The sequence below is a fragment of the Aulonocara sp. 'chitande type north' Nkhata Bay genome, linkage group LG12 (assembly GCF_057382095.1).
Source record: "Aulonocara sp. 'chitande type north' Nkhata Bay isolate Kocher_YH1m ecotype deep benthic linkage group LG12, A_spYH_male_GT1.1, whole genome shotgun sequence".
Classification (NCBI taxonomy): domain Eukaryota; kingdom Metazoa; phylum Chordata; class Actinopteri; order Cichliformes; family Cichlidae; genus Aulonocara; species Aulonocara sp. 'chitande type north' Nkhata Bay.
Genome location: NC_141355.1, coordinates 38991009 through 39006319, shown reverse-complemented (window position 1 = coordinate 39006319; position 15311 = coordinate 38991009). Strand labels below are relative to the sequence as shown.

General features: G+C 41.5%; 1 protein-coding gene across 1 annotated transcript; it reads right to left on the bottom strand.

Moving 5' to 3' along the window:
• Positions 1–1236: 1236 nt before the first annotated feature.
• LOC147318089 (GTPase IMAP family member 8-like) lies at positions 1237–10227 on the bottom strand. The gene is made up of 4 exons (XM_086257739.1): positions 10179–10227; positions 5285–5908; positions 4924–4968; positions 1237–3869 (listed from the first exon to the last, which is right to left on the bottom strand). The coding sequence occupies exons 1-4, from the start codon at positions 10225–10227 to the stop codon at positions 1843–1845; spliced, it is 2745 nt and encodes a 914-aa protein (XP_086113865.1). The 3' UTR covers positions 1237–1842.
• Between the last annotated feature and the right edge of the window lie 5084 nt (positions 10228–15311).

Below are 15311 nucleotides of genomic sequence, written 5' to 3'. Positions count from 1 at the left end.
AACAATTGCATGAGTGCTGCTGTTTGACTGAGGAAGAATAAAGTAGTCATGGTAAGCCGATCACATGACCACTTAAAGACAAAGCAACAAGGTGAGTCATGATAAACAAGATATACGCCGCGTTTTTCCTCAATAGTTTCGTCACATTTACTGTTTAAGGGCAGCGCAGCGAGACCTCTCTGCTTATGAGCAAAAAATAAACAAAAAAAACAAAGGACGTTTTAGGAGTGATGGTGAGAGAGAGAGAGACAGCAGAAAAAGAGAGAGAGCGAGTTTTGAGATGTGAGAGATTTGTGACGTTTAGCGTGTTTGGAGCGTGTAGTTAATGTGTTGTCTTGTGTAGTTAGTGTGTAGTGTTGTGGATAGTTTTGTGTTGTGTGTCAGAACAATGAGTCGGCTGCTGTCTCCAGGTAGAAACAGGAGTGACACACCTGCTGCTGTCAGACCTGCAGGTATCAGGCTGTGATGTTCTCCTTTATAGTGGACAGAAATATTTGGAATTGCACAAATAATTTGTGGCATCTTATTGAAGAACAGCTGATTGTTCTGTAAATAGTTTGAAATGGTTATTTTAAAAAAGGGTAAAAGGTAAATGGCTGCAAATAACTTTGTTGTTTGCAAAACTTGAGCATATGATTTTAAAATTGACAATTTATATTTGCATTTAAAGTTATGAAATATGATTCATTAACCATGTTTGTGGTTATTACAGTAAAAATATAACTTTTTCTACTCTGATTTAATGTTTTTTGTCTGATTTTAGATCAGTTGTGTTAGTACAGTTTGTCAAAATGAAAACATGACTGTAAATTCAGACACGTGAGGTTGTGCTGAAAAGAATGAGACCAAACAAGGCAAAGGAAATAGTTTTTAAAGGTAAAATGTGGAGGAAACATTAAAAGTAGTCAAAAATGGACAATTACACCCTGGACCCCAGAGGGTTAAACATTTTTTTAAAGTAATGCAATAGTTACTTTTCAAGAAATCTCCCCAATAACTAAATAAAACCACTGTCCAAACTTCACTTTGTGAGGTTATTATTAAACCATTAAAACATCCGAGGAACATAATTACAGTGTGGTGCAGGTGCACATGAGAATTACAGTAAGAAACAATAAAGTAGGACTTGATCCTCTTGGACAAAGCAGATAAAAGATTATAAAGATTTCCCTGAAGAACTATGATTAGCTATTTCTTTTTATTTATATATATATATTTATTTTATATAAAGTCATATTCTAAACTCTAATAATATTAATTATGTTCAGTGTCATATGTGGTGTGTTGTTGTATTTCTGCTGTTTTAATTTTGGCCAGTGAGGCAAATCTCTGCTGACATTTCAGAGTTTGTCAGTTTGCCTCAGTCCTTGTTTCTTTCCGCAAATCCCTCAAACCAGCACAAAGGATGCAAGCAAAATGAAAATATAAATAAGCACTTAATGAAACCAAACAACAGAAATGTATTTTTTTTTTTTAAATCTAACATATTTAACCAAACTTTCAAAATATCATGAATTCCCAAATCTCCCAAACTAAAGACTGTTTAAATCCAAGTCCAGTAGCCGGAGCCCTTTCCTGTTTTTCTTTCTCCCCCACAGTTTAGTTCCACATTTACAGATACATATAAAGTCGTTTGATTGGATCTCACCTGGGCCCCTGAAGCTTTTTTAAATTTTTGTTTAGGACAAATCATCATTCAATTTATGTTCCCAGAACCAGGCACAATCGTCCTCTTGATGAGGACCTTTCAGCGCCGTTCTCGGTCCACCTTGCCAGCTGTAACACTTCAGCTGTGCCACAGTGTCTTGAGTTTGGAAGATCCTTAAACCAGGACGGACACTATTATAAGAAGTGACACTTTGTTCTCCTTTTCTTTCTGTCTTTTTGTTCGTTCTTCAGCTTCTCTATGTCCTCTCTGAGCGTCTTCATTTTCTTCTCCATTTCTTGAGAATCATTTTTGTTCTCTTTTAAATCTTTAATTTGACTTTTTTGTGCTTCCATTAACTTTCTCAGCTCTAACATTTCCCTCTCATGTTTTCTTATAAGAGCCTCCTTTGCTTCTTGTAATTCTTCCATCTCATTCAAAATGATCTTCAATTGATTCTTCATTGGTGCCCATGTCTTGTAGTAGTTGTCACCATTTTTATGGACCATTGTTTGAATTTTGGTCATCAGCTCAGTGACTTGAAGGCGGTTTTTCTGATCTTTGTTGTTGAGGACATGGTATCTCCCTCCACATTCATCAACTAGTTTTTTTAGAAATCCACGAGAGCTTTTTTCAATGAAGCTTTGAGCTGATTGATTGTTCAGGTCATCACCTCTGGTAAACACAACAAAGATAAAATCAACTGAATCCTGACCAAAGATCTTCTTGATCAGCTCCACAGTGTCTATTTCCTCCTGTGTAAAACGGCCGATTTGAAGCACCAATAAGAACACGTGAGGTCCAGGAGACAACATGTCGATACACTTCAGAAGCTCCTTTTCAGTGTCATTATAGAACAGAGTTGTGTCAAACAATCCGGGGGTGTCGATCACAACAACAGGCTGTCCATCAACCTTTCCTTCTGCTCTCTGACAAGATGTTGTTACTGACTCACCGCTGGCCTTCGATTCAAAATGTTCTTTGCCTAAAATAGTGTTTCCAGTTGCACTCTTCCCACAGCCAGTCTTTCCAATGAGCACCATCCTGATTGTCTCTCTGCTCTGCCATTTTTCTGTTGGTACTATGCTTATTCTCATTTGCTTGAGTTTGTTTCTTATAGTCTGTACCTGTAAAAATTCCTTTTTAAAGCTTTTAGATCCCAAAGCGCTAATCTTATCCACAACATTTAACACCTCTGAGATCTCTTGTTTGTCCTTAGTGAGAATGACAGCTCTTCCTTGAAATCTCTCACAGAGCATCTGGATGTCTTTGTCTTGTCTTACAAAGACAACAGCTGGATCTGTAGGATCTGAGTCCACAGTGAACAGAATCATGGTGAAGTTATTGACTCGAGAGCCGAATGCATCCTGGATGGTCTCTAACTCTCCCTTGTCTTCATCAGTGAGGGGAGCCACAGGTAGGACCAGGATGAAGGCATGGACACCCTCAGGATCACAGAGGGAGATACACCTGAGTGATTCCTCCATCACTGCCTCCTGAGGTTTTCCATACAAGGCAGGCAGCTCCACCAGGGAAACCCAACGTCCACACACCTCTCCCTGATGTTTAACACACTCTGATGAGTTGGAGGCTGGATGAAGCTCAGTCTGACCTAAAATGGCCTTGGCTGCTGACGTCTTCCCTGCTCCTCTCCTCCCACACAGAACCAGGTTCAGAGACGGTTTGATCGGTTCAGACTTTGGTTCTGTGGTCTTTTCAGTTAATCTGAGGAAATTCCTTCTATTTTCATGCACAATAGTCTCAATCTTATTCATTAACAGTTTGAGGTCATTTTTATACATGCCATAGTGTTTTCCTTCACACTTCTTAAGCAGCTGATTTACAGTGAAATTTGCCTCCACCCCCTCCTGTGCAGTGATGAGCATTGAGTGTTTAAAGGCATCTTCACCAAACAAACCCAGGATGAAGTTCAGCCTTCGTTTCTTCTCCTCAGTGACTGAAGGCTCCACTATCAGCAGCAGAACATTTGGTCCAGGAGGACAAAGACTCACACAGGTCTTCATCTCCTCTCTCACCGTCTCCTCAGACAGACTGAAGATGTTTGGAGTTTGAATGACTGTTAAACTGTTTCCCTCCCACTCTCCAGAGATGGCCACACAGTGATCAGCTCGTGGAAGTTTCTGAACATTTCCTGTGATGAAGCTGCTCAGTGTCCTCTTCGAATCCTCTTTTTCTCCCAACAGCACAATCCTGAGAGCAGAGGCTGTAAGAAAATATGAATATTGTTTGATTGATATTGGGAAAACATTTTTTGGAGAATTGTCAGGTGGCTTCAGAAAGATTTCAAATCCAGTGAGTCTCATCCCAGAAACTTGATAAAACTATGATGTACTTTTGTATAACGGATTTAACAGCAGAGAAACCAAACCAAATGTTTTTCACTTGTGCTTTTTTTCCATTTCACTTCTCACATTCATAGTTTTCTGTCATCAGAGTCAAAAGTGATTTTCCTAAACTGTGACTGCACTAATAAAAACACAATAGCATCAAACATATGTTTAAAAATTACCAAAATACTTCAAAACGTTGCTCTGAGCTGACAAAAAAAAGCTTTTGAGGTCCAACACCCGTCAACTGGATCTGTGTGAGGTGGGTGGAGTGTGTGGATAGCATCAAATTCCCGGGCCTCCACATCACCTTGGATCTGACTTGGTCACTGAACACCTTCGTTCTGATGACGAAGGCCCAACAAAGAACCTTCTTCCTCAGGAAACTGAAGAGAGTGGACTCTCCCTTCAGTTGCTCCAGAACATGTGATGGAGAGCATCTTCTGCCACAGCATGATGGTGTGGTACGGCCACTGCACAGTCCAGGACAGAAGACTTGGACCGGCTGGTGAAAACTGCCCAGCTGATTAGCGGACGACAGCTAACAAACCTCAATTCAGTATAATTACTAACTCTGGCAGACTGCAAAGGAAGGCCAGTCGTATAGCTGCTGACCTCACTCACCCGAGACACGAACTGTTCATCCTGCTGTTGTCTAGGAAACGGTACAGATACATAAACACCACCCAGCTGAGGAAAGCTTTCTCCCAAGAGCTGTGAAAGCCATCCCCCTGCCCTTCCCTCTGCTCCCCTGCAGACTGCTAAAGATTTCTGCATTTATTTTTTATATCTTTCTAATAAAAATCTCATTTATTTATTTATAATTTTTGTATTTTATATATTTCTGACATCACCACTGTAATTTTTGTTATGATCTAGCAACAAAATGACAATAAATAAATCTTGAAGTTTCTCGAAGTAGTCACGTACCTCTGGGCAAAAGTTTCCTTTTACCTTCAGTGTTAGAGCTCCGTCCTAAGATGACACACGGACACAAATCAATCAACCAAAAAATTAATGTCATCCAATAATCAAACATAATGATGTTTATTTATTAGTGCTGTCAGCTGTCATCTTGTTAAAATGACGTTAATGGCATAACCACATTTGCGCGGCTAACAAGTTAACAAGCTAACCGTGCTAACGCATTAACACTGTGCAGCCCTCGCACCGGGCGTTAACTCGCTAACGGAGATTTGCCGCATTAATGCAGTTATGGCGTTAACGTCATTTTAGTGAGATTAACGCTGACAGCAGTAATGTTTATATTTATTTCACACGTCCCTCTTACCAGGATCTGACACAACAGTTCGTGTTTCAGTGTTTTTTAGACTCCAGTGAACATTCGGTGAAGCATCCACATATAGATCACAGCTCACATACTCTCCATTGTTCTCTTTGACTATTTGAAACATGCGTGTTAACAGCTGTGAGCGCTCGAGGTTCTTCTGCCACAGAAACCTGCCTGCACATTTTTCCATCATGTCCTTTAAGGGTGGATGGTTCTCATAACTTTCCATGTAATCTGATTTCTCTTCTCCTTTGGGTGTTAACATCAGAATTAGTGAATGCTCAAATGACTGCTCGCTGAACAGCTGGAGGACTCTGCAGAGTCTCTTTCTGTGGTTCTCAGTGAAGTCTTCAGGCTGCAGAACCAGCAGGAACACATGAGGTCCAGGATCAGAGAGCCTCACACAGGTTTCTACATGTTCTCTTAGTTTTTGTTCAGAGATGTTAGAAGACATCATGTCTGGGCTGTTGATGAGAAGAATTTCATTCTCTCCCAGCTGTTCTCTGACTCGAAAACAGCAGTCTGCTCTTTCAGCTTTTAACCCAGTTACTCCCAGTATGAAGCTCTCCACCACTCTCTTCTCACTCCAGTTATTCCACAGGAGAACCACCCTAAGTTTAGACACTGACAAAAAAAAAATCAGGACACAAAATAAAATACCACAAGATAAATATCACAAAATAATATAGTGATGTACATTTACAGATGAAAGAAACTGAGTTTCTGCCCTGCACCAATTCTCCCTTCTTTGCTCTGTGGCACAGATCATTTACCTGAAACTCTCCTAATCCACAGTCTGTGCTGTATCTGTTCATTGAGTCGTAACAAGAGTTAAGCACAGCAGGGTTTCAATAACCTCCAAACAACTAATGGGACAAACTGCCAGCACAGACAGTGAAATCCAAGATGGCGGCGCGCACGGGTGCAGCGGCTCTTAGCTCTCCAGTTTGGTGCTCATTTTTACTTTTAATGTGGATATTTTTGAATGTTTGCAACTCCGCCATCTCTTACAGTCGCCAGAACCTAATTGACCTAGGTTTTAAATATAGTTTGTCTGTTTCTGGCGACTATCAGCGAACACACAACATCCTGGAGGAGATAGCGAGACCACCAGGGTCACCGTGGATGGTCTGCCCGCCCAGCAAGCGTAGAAGGCGACGGAGGGAAAGAAAGCAGAAGAGGGGATGCCGGTCGGGCTCAGACGCTAGGCAACGCAAACATCCACACCGGCCAGCACTTCCGAGCCTTTTCCTATCGAACGCCAGATCCATCATCCACAAACTGGACAAATTGGAGCTACAGATAGCCAACACAAGCTTTGCACGTAACTGCAGCATTATTCTTATTACGGAGACGTGGCTTCACCCGCTGATTCCCGACGCTGCAGTCGAGTTAGCAGGCCGCACGCTACACCGGCATGACAGAAACAGCAACTCAGGTAAAAGCAGAGGAGGGGGGCTATGTGTTTACGTGCATAACGAGTAGTGTTGTAACAGCAGGATCATTCACACACACTGTTCTCCTGATTTGGAGTTTCTGGCAGTCTCGTGCAGACCTTTTTACATCCCGAGGGAGTTTACAGTAGTTATTGTGATAGCTGTTTATATACCGCCGGATGCTAACGTTGGCACGGCTCTCAGCCTCTTGCTCAACACCATAAACAAACAACAGCTTGCCCACCCCGATGGGGTTTTTATTGTCGCCGGCGACTTTAACAAAGCGTGCCTAAAGACTGTGCTTCCTAAATTTGTCCAGTTTGTGGACTTTGCTACGAAAGGAGAACACACTTTGGACCATGTCTATTCAAACATCAGGCATGCTTTTAGAGCGACACCCCTCCCCCACCTAGCTGGATCTGACCACCTCTGCATGTCCCTCACCCCCACCTACACCCCCCTGCTGAGTAAAACAAAGCCCCAGACAAAGACAATAAAAAACTGGCCTGAAGGAGCCCTTTCTCAACTGCAGGACTGCTTCTCAACAACTGTATGGGATTTATTCTCCAGCCACAACCTCCAGGAGTACACGGACACTGTACTCTCGTACATCAGGAACTGTGTTGACAATCCCATATGGAAAAGAAATAGTAAAAACATATATGATTTACTCATGAAAGTGGCCACTTTCTCATTACTTTCATATATTTTTTTTAGTAAGTATACAAAACATACAAGTTTCATTATATAATTTTTCAAGGGATCTTATATGTGTTTTCACTCTTGTATGCTTTTCACACAAGTTTCATACAAGACAGATAAAAACTTTATAAGATTTATATATATCTTTTCCATATGGGATGTCACCGTCAACAAAAGGGTCAAGGTGTTTCCAAATCAAAAACCCTGGATGAATAGCGAAGTGCAATCCCTCCTAAAAAGCCGCAACACTGCCTTCAAGTCAGGGGACAGGGCTGCGTATAGGGCGGCCAGGGCAGACCTGAGTAGAGGCATCAGGAAAGCTAAGGCTGCCTATAGGAGGAGGATTGAAGATCACTTTGCTGACAACGACCCCAGAAAAATGTGGCAGGGGATCAATCACATTACCAACTACAGAAGCAATAACCAGGCGACATCTAGGACTGATGCCTCGCTGGCTGAGGATCTAAACCGTTTCTTCGCCCGCTTTGAGACGACCAGGCCCTCAGCTGTCACACCACTTCCACCCGCCCCCAGCACTGGCACACTAACACTTAGGGAGCACCAAGTGAGGTGTGTTCTAAGGTCAATGAATCCCAGGAAGGCGGCAGGTCCTGATGGAATACATGGAAAGGTTCTCACAGCATGTGCTGACGAACTGACCGGAGTCTTCACTAAAATCTTCAACCTTTCCTTGTCATCAAACACCGTCCCGCCCTGCCTCAAAACCTCCACCATCATCCCCATCGCCAAGAAGACAGCTGTGGCCAGCCCAAATGACTACAGGCCTGTTGCACTTACGCCTGTAGTGATGAAGTGCTTTGAGAGACTGGTCTGTCAGCACATCAGGGCCGGTCTGCCTCCCACTCTGGACCCCCACCAATTTGCCTACAGGACAAATCGATCCACTGAGGACGCCATCACCATAGCGCTCCACACTGCGCTGAGTCACCTGGAGCACCGAGGAAGCTATGTGAGAATGCTCTTCCTGGACTTTAGCTCAGCATTCAATCATATCATCCCGGAGATCCTGGTCCAGAAACTGTCTCACCTGGGACTCTCCACCCCCATCTGCCTCTGGATCAAGGACTTCCTGACAAATAGACCACAGTCTGTCAGACTCGGCCCCCACCTGTCCAGCACCATCACACTCAGCACCGGGTCTCCACAAGGATGTGTTTTGAGTCCCCTCCTGTTTACGCCCTACACATCCGACTGCTCCCCTACCCATCTCTCAAACACCATCATAAAGTTTGCGGATGACACCACAGTGGTTGGACTCATCTCAAGGGGGACAAGTCGGACTACAGAGACAAGGTCAACAGACTGACTGAGTGGTGTTCAGTTTACAACCTCCAACTGAACACCACGAAAACTAAAGAACTTATCTTGGACTTCAGGAAGGGCAGAGCAGACCCGGCCCCACTTTACATGTGTGGAGAGGGTACACTCCATGAGGTTTCTGGGTGTGCACATCTCTGATGACCTCTCCTGGACTGCAAATACCACGGCGGTGGTTAAAAAGGCCCAGCAGCGTCTCCACTTTCTGAGAGTGCTCAGGAGGAACAACCTGGAGGAGAGGCTGCTGGTGACATTTTACAGAGCCACCATAGAGAGCATCCTAACGTACGGCATAACAACATGGTATGCAGGGTGCTCAGCTGCAGACAGGAAAGTACTGCAGAGGGTCATCAACACAGCCCAGAAGATCACTGGCTGCTCTCTGCCCAGCCTGGAGGTCACTGCAAACTCTCGGTACCTCAGCAGAGCTGGCAATATCATCAAGGACCACTCTCACCCCAGCAACCAACTGTTTGAACTATTACCGTCAGGCCGACGGTACAGGTCACATAAAACCAGGACAAACAGATTCAGGGATAGCTTCTTTCCCAGAGCTATCACCGTAGTAAATAAGCACAAAAACAATTGAACCTGCTTAGCTATACCATACCGTCACTGCCATTATATCATGCTGCTATTAATACTGTCATTATATTAATGCTGCTATCCTGTATATATCGTTCTTACTATTGTTTGAGTACTTGCGATTATTTTATTGTATTTTTTATATTTTATATTTATATTTATTATTTATCTTGCACCAACGGAGTGGCACTCCAATTTCGTTGTACTCTGTACAATGACAATAAAGGCTATTCTATTCTAAATATCAGAGTTATTACAACTCTGGGATGTAAGTCTCATGCTGGGACTTGTATCCCATCTGGAGAAATGAGCCTTGAACTTTAACCAAAATGCATTTTTTGAAGTTTCATTCTGAGAATGATCAAAAAAAAGAAACATGCAGTGACTCATCATCAGCTGAATAACTACAGCCATAAATCCGGCTGACAGTGTAATCATGCATGGTTTTAGTTACCGATAGAGCATCACTTTATGTAACCTGCCAACAAACAATTAAATCACAGTGAAGAAGAAGAAATCTGTGACTGTCTGAAACAGCAGGTAGTGAAGGGCAGGTGAAGAAGGAAGGGTGGAGTGGGTGGAGCGTGTCGAGTGATTTGTGAGCAAGAGTGAAAGGGAAGGTTTAAAGACTGTAGTTGGATATTTTTCCAGGTAATATTTATGTTAAAAAAGTAAATTCTCTCACTTTAAACACTCAATGTGGTTTTTATTTTTAATTGTAAATAAAAATAAGAATTCGTGAGATTTGCCACTTATTGCGTTTTGTTTTTAATTTCTTCTTCACACAACATCCCTGAATAAGTTTGTGCACACAGTAAATACTGGTTACTTACCAGGCGCTGCGGTCTCCATTACGTCATTCAGCTGTGGACCTGCTGCCATTAAATTAGGAACCTAAGAAAAAACAAGTGGAATTTTTACGTGTTTCATGTTTGTTTGCTTGTTTGTTTGTCTTTTAAAAACATGAAACAGGTGGGGGCTTGGTGCTTGTGTGTGTGTGTGTGGGGGGGGGGGGGGGGGTACAAGGATGCTTCAGGTGCATGTGATTATGCGTACCAGATGTTGACAGATGTTTGTTATCTCTGCCTCTGCTGATTTGACTTTTGCACACATTACATATCACTTTGGTTTCATCTGCAGCACTGACTGTAAAAAGCTTCCACACAGAACTTGAGTTTATTTGGCTGGTGGAGGACCAAGAGGTGGCTCAGCAGCAGCAGCACTCTTTTCTATTTGATTGCCCAAATCCATGTGAGCAGTTTCAGCCAACACCGTTAAAAAAAAAAAATCCAAAATACCAGTAATATTCGGGCAGCTGGGGCGCCAAAATAATACCAGAAAATATCAGAGAATAACTTTCCCATGAAAATACAGTTATTTTCAGTAATGACAATACAGTTTGCTGCCCTACTTTTACATGGGATTTTGCCTTTTTCCAGTGCTTTTAAACATTAAATTAGGAACATTTTAATGTGATTGAACAATGAAATTACCTATAAACAAGGTCAATGAATGCGGCAATATGAATAATAATACTTAAATGTACAGAAATATACAGTTAACAGTTGGTTTAAATAATAATGGATTGCATTCACGTAGCGCTTTATGCGACCCTCAAAGCGCTTTATAATTCCCCTCTGGCCATCACCAGTAGGTGGTAGGTGAAGCGTCTTGCTCAAGGACACAACGACCGAGACTGTCCGAGCCTGGGCTCGAACCGGCAACCTTCTGATTACAAGACGAACTCCCAACTCTTGAGCCACGATCGCCCTAAATAACAATAATAATAATAATAATTTGATGTTACCAAAGTTTATACGAATAATTTTATATAGTTTTCCACAGCATTACATTTGAATTCAACAATTCAATCTTTCAAATAACAGACAAATATTTGTGAAATTATGATACATTTGTGAAAGTATTTTAACAATCTAAATATGCTCATGTACAGACAAATACATTTAAAAATACAAGAAAATTATGTTTTATTACATTTACAGTGATTTTACGTTAATTTACATTTGAAATGTAAAATCAGTCTATTGATGTGAATTGAATGATATTCTAGAAGAACAGTACAAAACTGTAAAATACTTTTATAATAGGATTTATTTTTACAGTGAAGTTAATGAGTGAAGGGAAGCTATGCTAAGGTTAAGTGGCCTATAGTCTACATCTTCCTGTCTGCAAAAGACAGAGTAACTTAAACGTACCATATAACTCCCACAAGTGCATACAATTCGACACAACTACACAAGCATTGTTTTAACCTTTAAACCGAACGTTAACGTTACTCTGTCAACAGTCTGTTGTCTAAATTACTGAGCTGACAGAGCTACGTAACTGCAGACGTCAGTAATGCAGCGTAATTGAATAAACTCCCGATCTTCAATCTTTTTTCGCTCAGCTGAGCCTCTCTGTTGCTGTGTGGAGCAGCCGGAGTCACTCACTCATGCACTGCGGTCTCATAAGGAAACTCAGCTTGTTGATATAACCTTTTTTTGTTCCCGAATACAAATATTTTTTAAAGTATTTGTTCGAAATAAGTATTCGGAAAAAACGCGCTATTTGTGCCTCCACCCCTAGTTCTTATATAGCATCATCTCAATAAAGTCCTTGTCTGTTGTTACTTCCTCTCTTCTTCTTTATTTGGGTCGTTGTCACCAAACAGATGACTGATCTCAAGCTCACCAAACTTTGACAGTCTTTAGAAAGAAAACTTTCATCTAAACAGATTAACAAGATTGCCTGTTTATAACTAAGTCTGACTACTTTATTCACCGATCAATAAACAATTAATAAAACAGGGAGTATTGCCAAAATTAGCAACATCTGTCTCAGAGTGAATCAGAGTGAACATCTCTGTTGCTTCCGTATATTATTAAAGGCTCCCTGTAAAATACTGCAGTGGATAAACTGACAGGGGCTAGAAGGGTCAGGTGACCCTGGACCCTCCAATAGCTACAGGCTCAGACATCATGTGTTTCTTTCAAACAAGCTCTTGCTTTGATTTTCGGTCCATATTATGATAAAATATTTACAGTGTAAACTGCCCTCAGATGACTGCGGTGATGAATTATTGCCACATTAACAAAACTGACTGAACTGATGGAGAAAAGCTGTGTTGATCATTTCTGTTGGACATTTCCTGCTTAAACTTTCAGACTTTTAACTGAGATGAATCTGTATTTGTGGAAACAGGATTTGCTCTGCTTGTTTTACATCATGGAGAAACCCTGAGGTGTGGCTCAGGTCGCAGTTTTTCAGTTTGCTGGACTGTTGGCTTCAAAGCAGTACAGCGTTCACACGATCGCTGATCAATCATACCTGATGTTCAGCTTTGAGAACTTTGTGGACTCATGTCAAGGAATTCAGGAAATTTCTTGGATATTTTTCTGAATAAAGTCAGATAATTATATCCAGTTTACTGAAAACCTGAAGCTGAGTAATTAAAGTAATTACAAACAAAGGAGAGACTAAAAATAAAAAACAATCCCAGCTGAGCCGGTTAAACAGCTTCATCCTGTCTCTGCTCTGAACCTCCCAAATGAAACAGTTCACAGCTGAAAGTAAAAGTCTGCTTGAAACTTTTACTTTAATGCAGGAATGTTCAAACATTTAGACGTTCCTATGAAACTGAATCATGTCATCATCTGATGTCATCAGTGTTTGTACTCTTAACATTTGTTAGTGTGACAGAAAATACACATTAAAGTTTTTATGTGTCTCTAAGAGTGGATGGTTTGAATTACAGAATATTGTTGTGGGAACACATTTAATGTCTCCACCTGCTTAAATGATTATCTCACTTTTTTCTAATTCATCAAATATTCACGAGTGACATAATATCAAGTGGACTTTCCATTAAAAGTTCATGTTTAAACAAAGTACAGATTATTATCTGATGATAGTTTATGACCACATGTGTTAATCTTTATTTTCATTAACTGTGTAATTCCAGTCCATGAGATCACTGCCTCATCACGCTGTGTGTACAAACTGTGAGACGCACACCTCAGCTTTAAACATGAGACAAACAGCTTTGCTTTGACACTGTGTTGTTTTATTCTGCGCTGAAAATACATGAGCCACTAATGTCTAAAGCACAGAGACATTAGCTGAAATTACTTCATGAATCTATGTAAAGAAATAATAACAGTTAAGATTACATCAGCAGTAGGAGACAAACATTCAGATTTCTTTCAGCTGACTGGAAATAAAACAGCTTCAGTCTTTCTTCTTCTGTTTCAGTGGGATTATCAGTGAATGGTTGTTATGTATTATTAATAATCACGTTCAGTGCTGTTAAAATAAGATCAAACACATACTGATTACAGAGAGGACTCTCATATAGACCTCATATTAAGAATGAGTCCAGAAAGACAAACATGAAACAGGTCAGACAGTCCTGAGTTCTTCTGACTGAGATCACAGCAGCTGACTGCTGTTCACACTGACATGAACATGAACACATCATCTCTGTCTTACCTTTCACCCTCCTCTCACGCAGCTCTGATGTGTTTCTCAGTTCACACGAAATATTTTCCTTCTGAGTGGAGTGAAAATGATCGTGTGTGTTGAGCCTTTTATTCTAAGGTGTGAGGATGTTCGGGATGAGGGATGGGCTACATCGTCCTTACTCGAAATTACATAACTTCAGGAAACTGGAGTGTTATTTACACACCTTTCCAAGAATAGAACCTGGGCACATGCACACACACACACACACACACACGCACACACACACACACACACGCGCACACACACACACACACACACACACACACACGCACACACACACACCTACACACACACACACCTACACACACACGCACACACACACACACACACACACACAGATTGTGTTTTAATTTAAGCTTGGTATCCTGTCAGATGACTTCAGTTGAGTGATATTTATTGTAATTGCTGTTCTGCAGCGGTATGAATGCCGGTGTAGAAGTGAGAGTGAAATAAACACTGAAGAATGATGATGATGATGAAGGTCTGCATGTCTGATTTCTGGTTTAGTTCCTTCTTCTTTTGTGTTTGACTGTTTCCTCCTCTCCCTCCTACCTCCCATCTCACCGTGTCTGCATGAGATTCATATTTTAATGTTACTTCCTCTTGTTGTTTCTATGTTTTTACGTCTGCCTTTTCCCGCCCTCACCATCGTCCTGACTGAGGTCAAGTACACGACAAAATATGACAGTCTAAATTCCTAAGCTCTCTCACGAGTTGAAAACCAAAGAATAAAGATGAGTCTTAAAGCACACTCTGAAAATCTGGAGGGTGAGGGCGAGCATAACATGTGGAGGTAACTCATTCCAGAGTTTGGAGGCTTTAGCTGAGGAAGCTCAATCCCTCAGTCTCCAAATCTATCCTTCAAAATACAAGAGATAATTCAATTCAATTCAATTTTATTTATATAGCGCCAAATCACAACAAAAGCCGCCTCAAGGCGCTTCATAGATACAGAGAAAAACCCAACAATCATATGACCCCCTATGAGCAGCACTTTGGCGACAGTGGGAAGGAAAAACTCCATTTTAACAGGAAGAAACCTCCAGCAGAACCAGGCTCAGGGAGGGGCGGGGCCATCTGCTGTGATTGGTTGGGGTGAGAGAAGGAAGACAGGATAAAGACATGCTGTGGAAGAGAGACAGAGGTTAATAACAGATATGATTCAATGCAGAGAGGTCTGTTAACACATAGTGAGTGAGAAAGGTGACTGGAAAGGAAAAACTCAATGCATCATGGGAATCCCCGGCAGCCTACGTCTATTGCAGCATAACTAAGGGAGGATCCAGGGTCACCTGGTCCAGCCCTAACTATATGCTTTAGCAAAAAGGAAAGTTTGAAGCCTAATCTTGAAAGTAGAGATAGTGTCTGTCTCCTGAATCCAAACTGGAAGCTGGTTCCACAGAAGAGGGGCCTGACAACTGAAGGCTCTGTCATGGTTGGCA

Excerpts from the sequence above, each read along its gene's own strand:
- LOC147318089 (XM_086257739.1), bottom strand. The coding sequence starts at position 10,227 with ATGGCAGCAGGTCCACAGCTGAATGACGTAATGGAGACCGCAGCGCCT. Across the intron at positions 4,969-5,284 it reads AACTGTTGTGTCAGATCCTG|GACGGAGCTCTAACACTGAA; the intron begins GTAAGAGGGACG and ends GTGTCATCTTAG. Across the intron at positions 3,870-4,923 it reads AAGGAAACTTTTGCCCAGAG|CCTCTGCTCTCAGGATTGTG; the intron begins GTACGTGACTAC and ends ATTTTCTTACAG.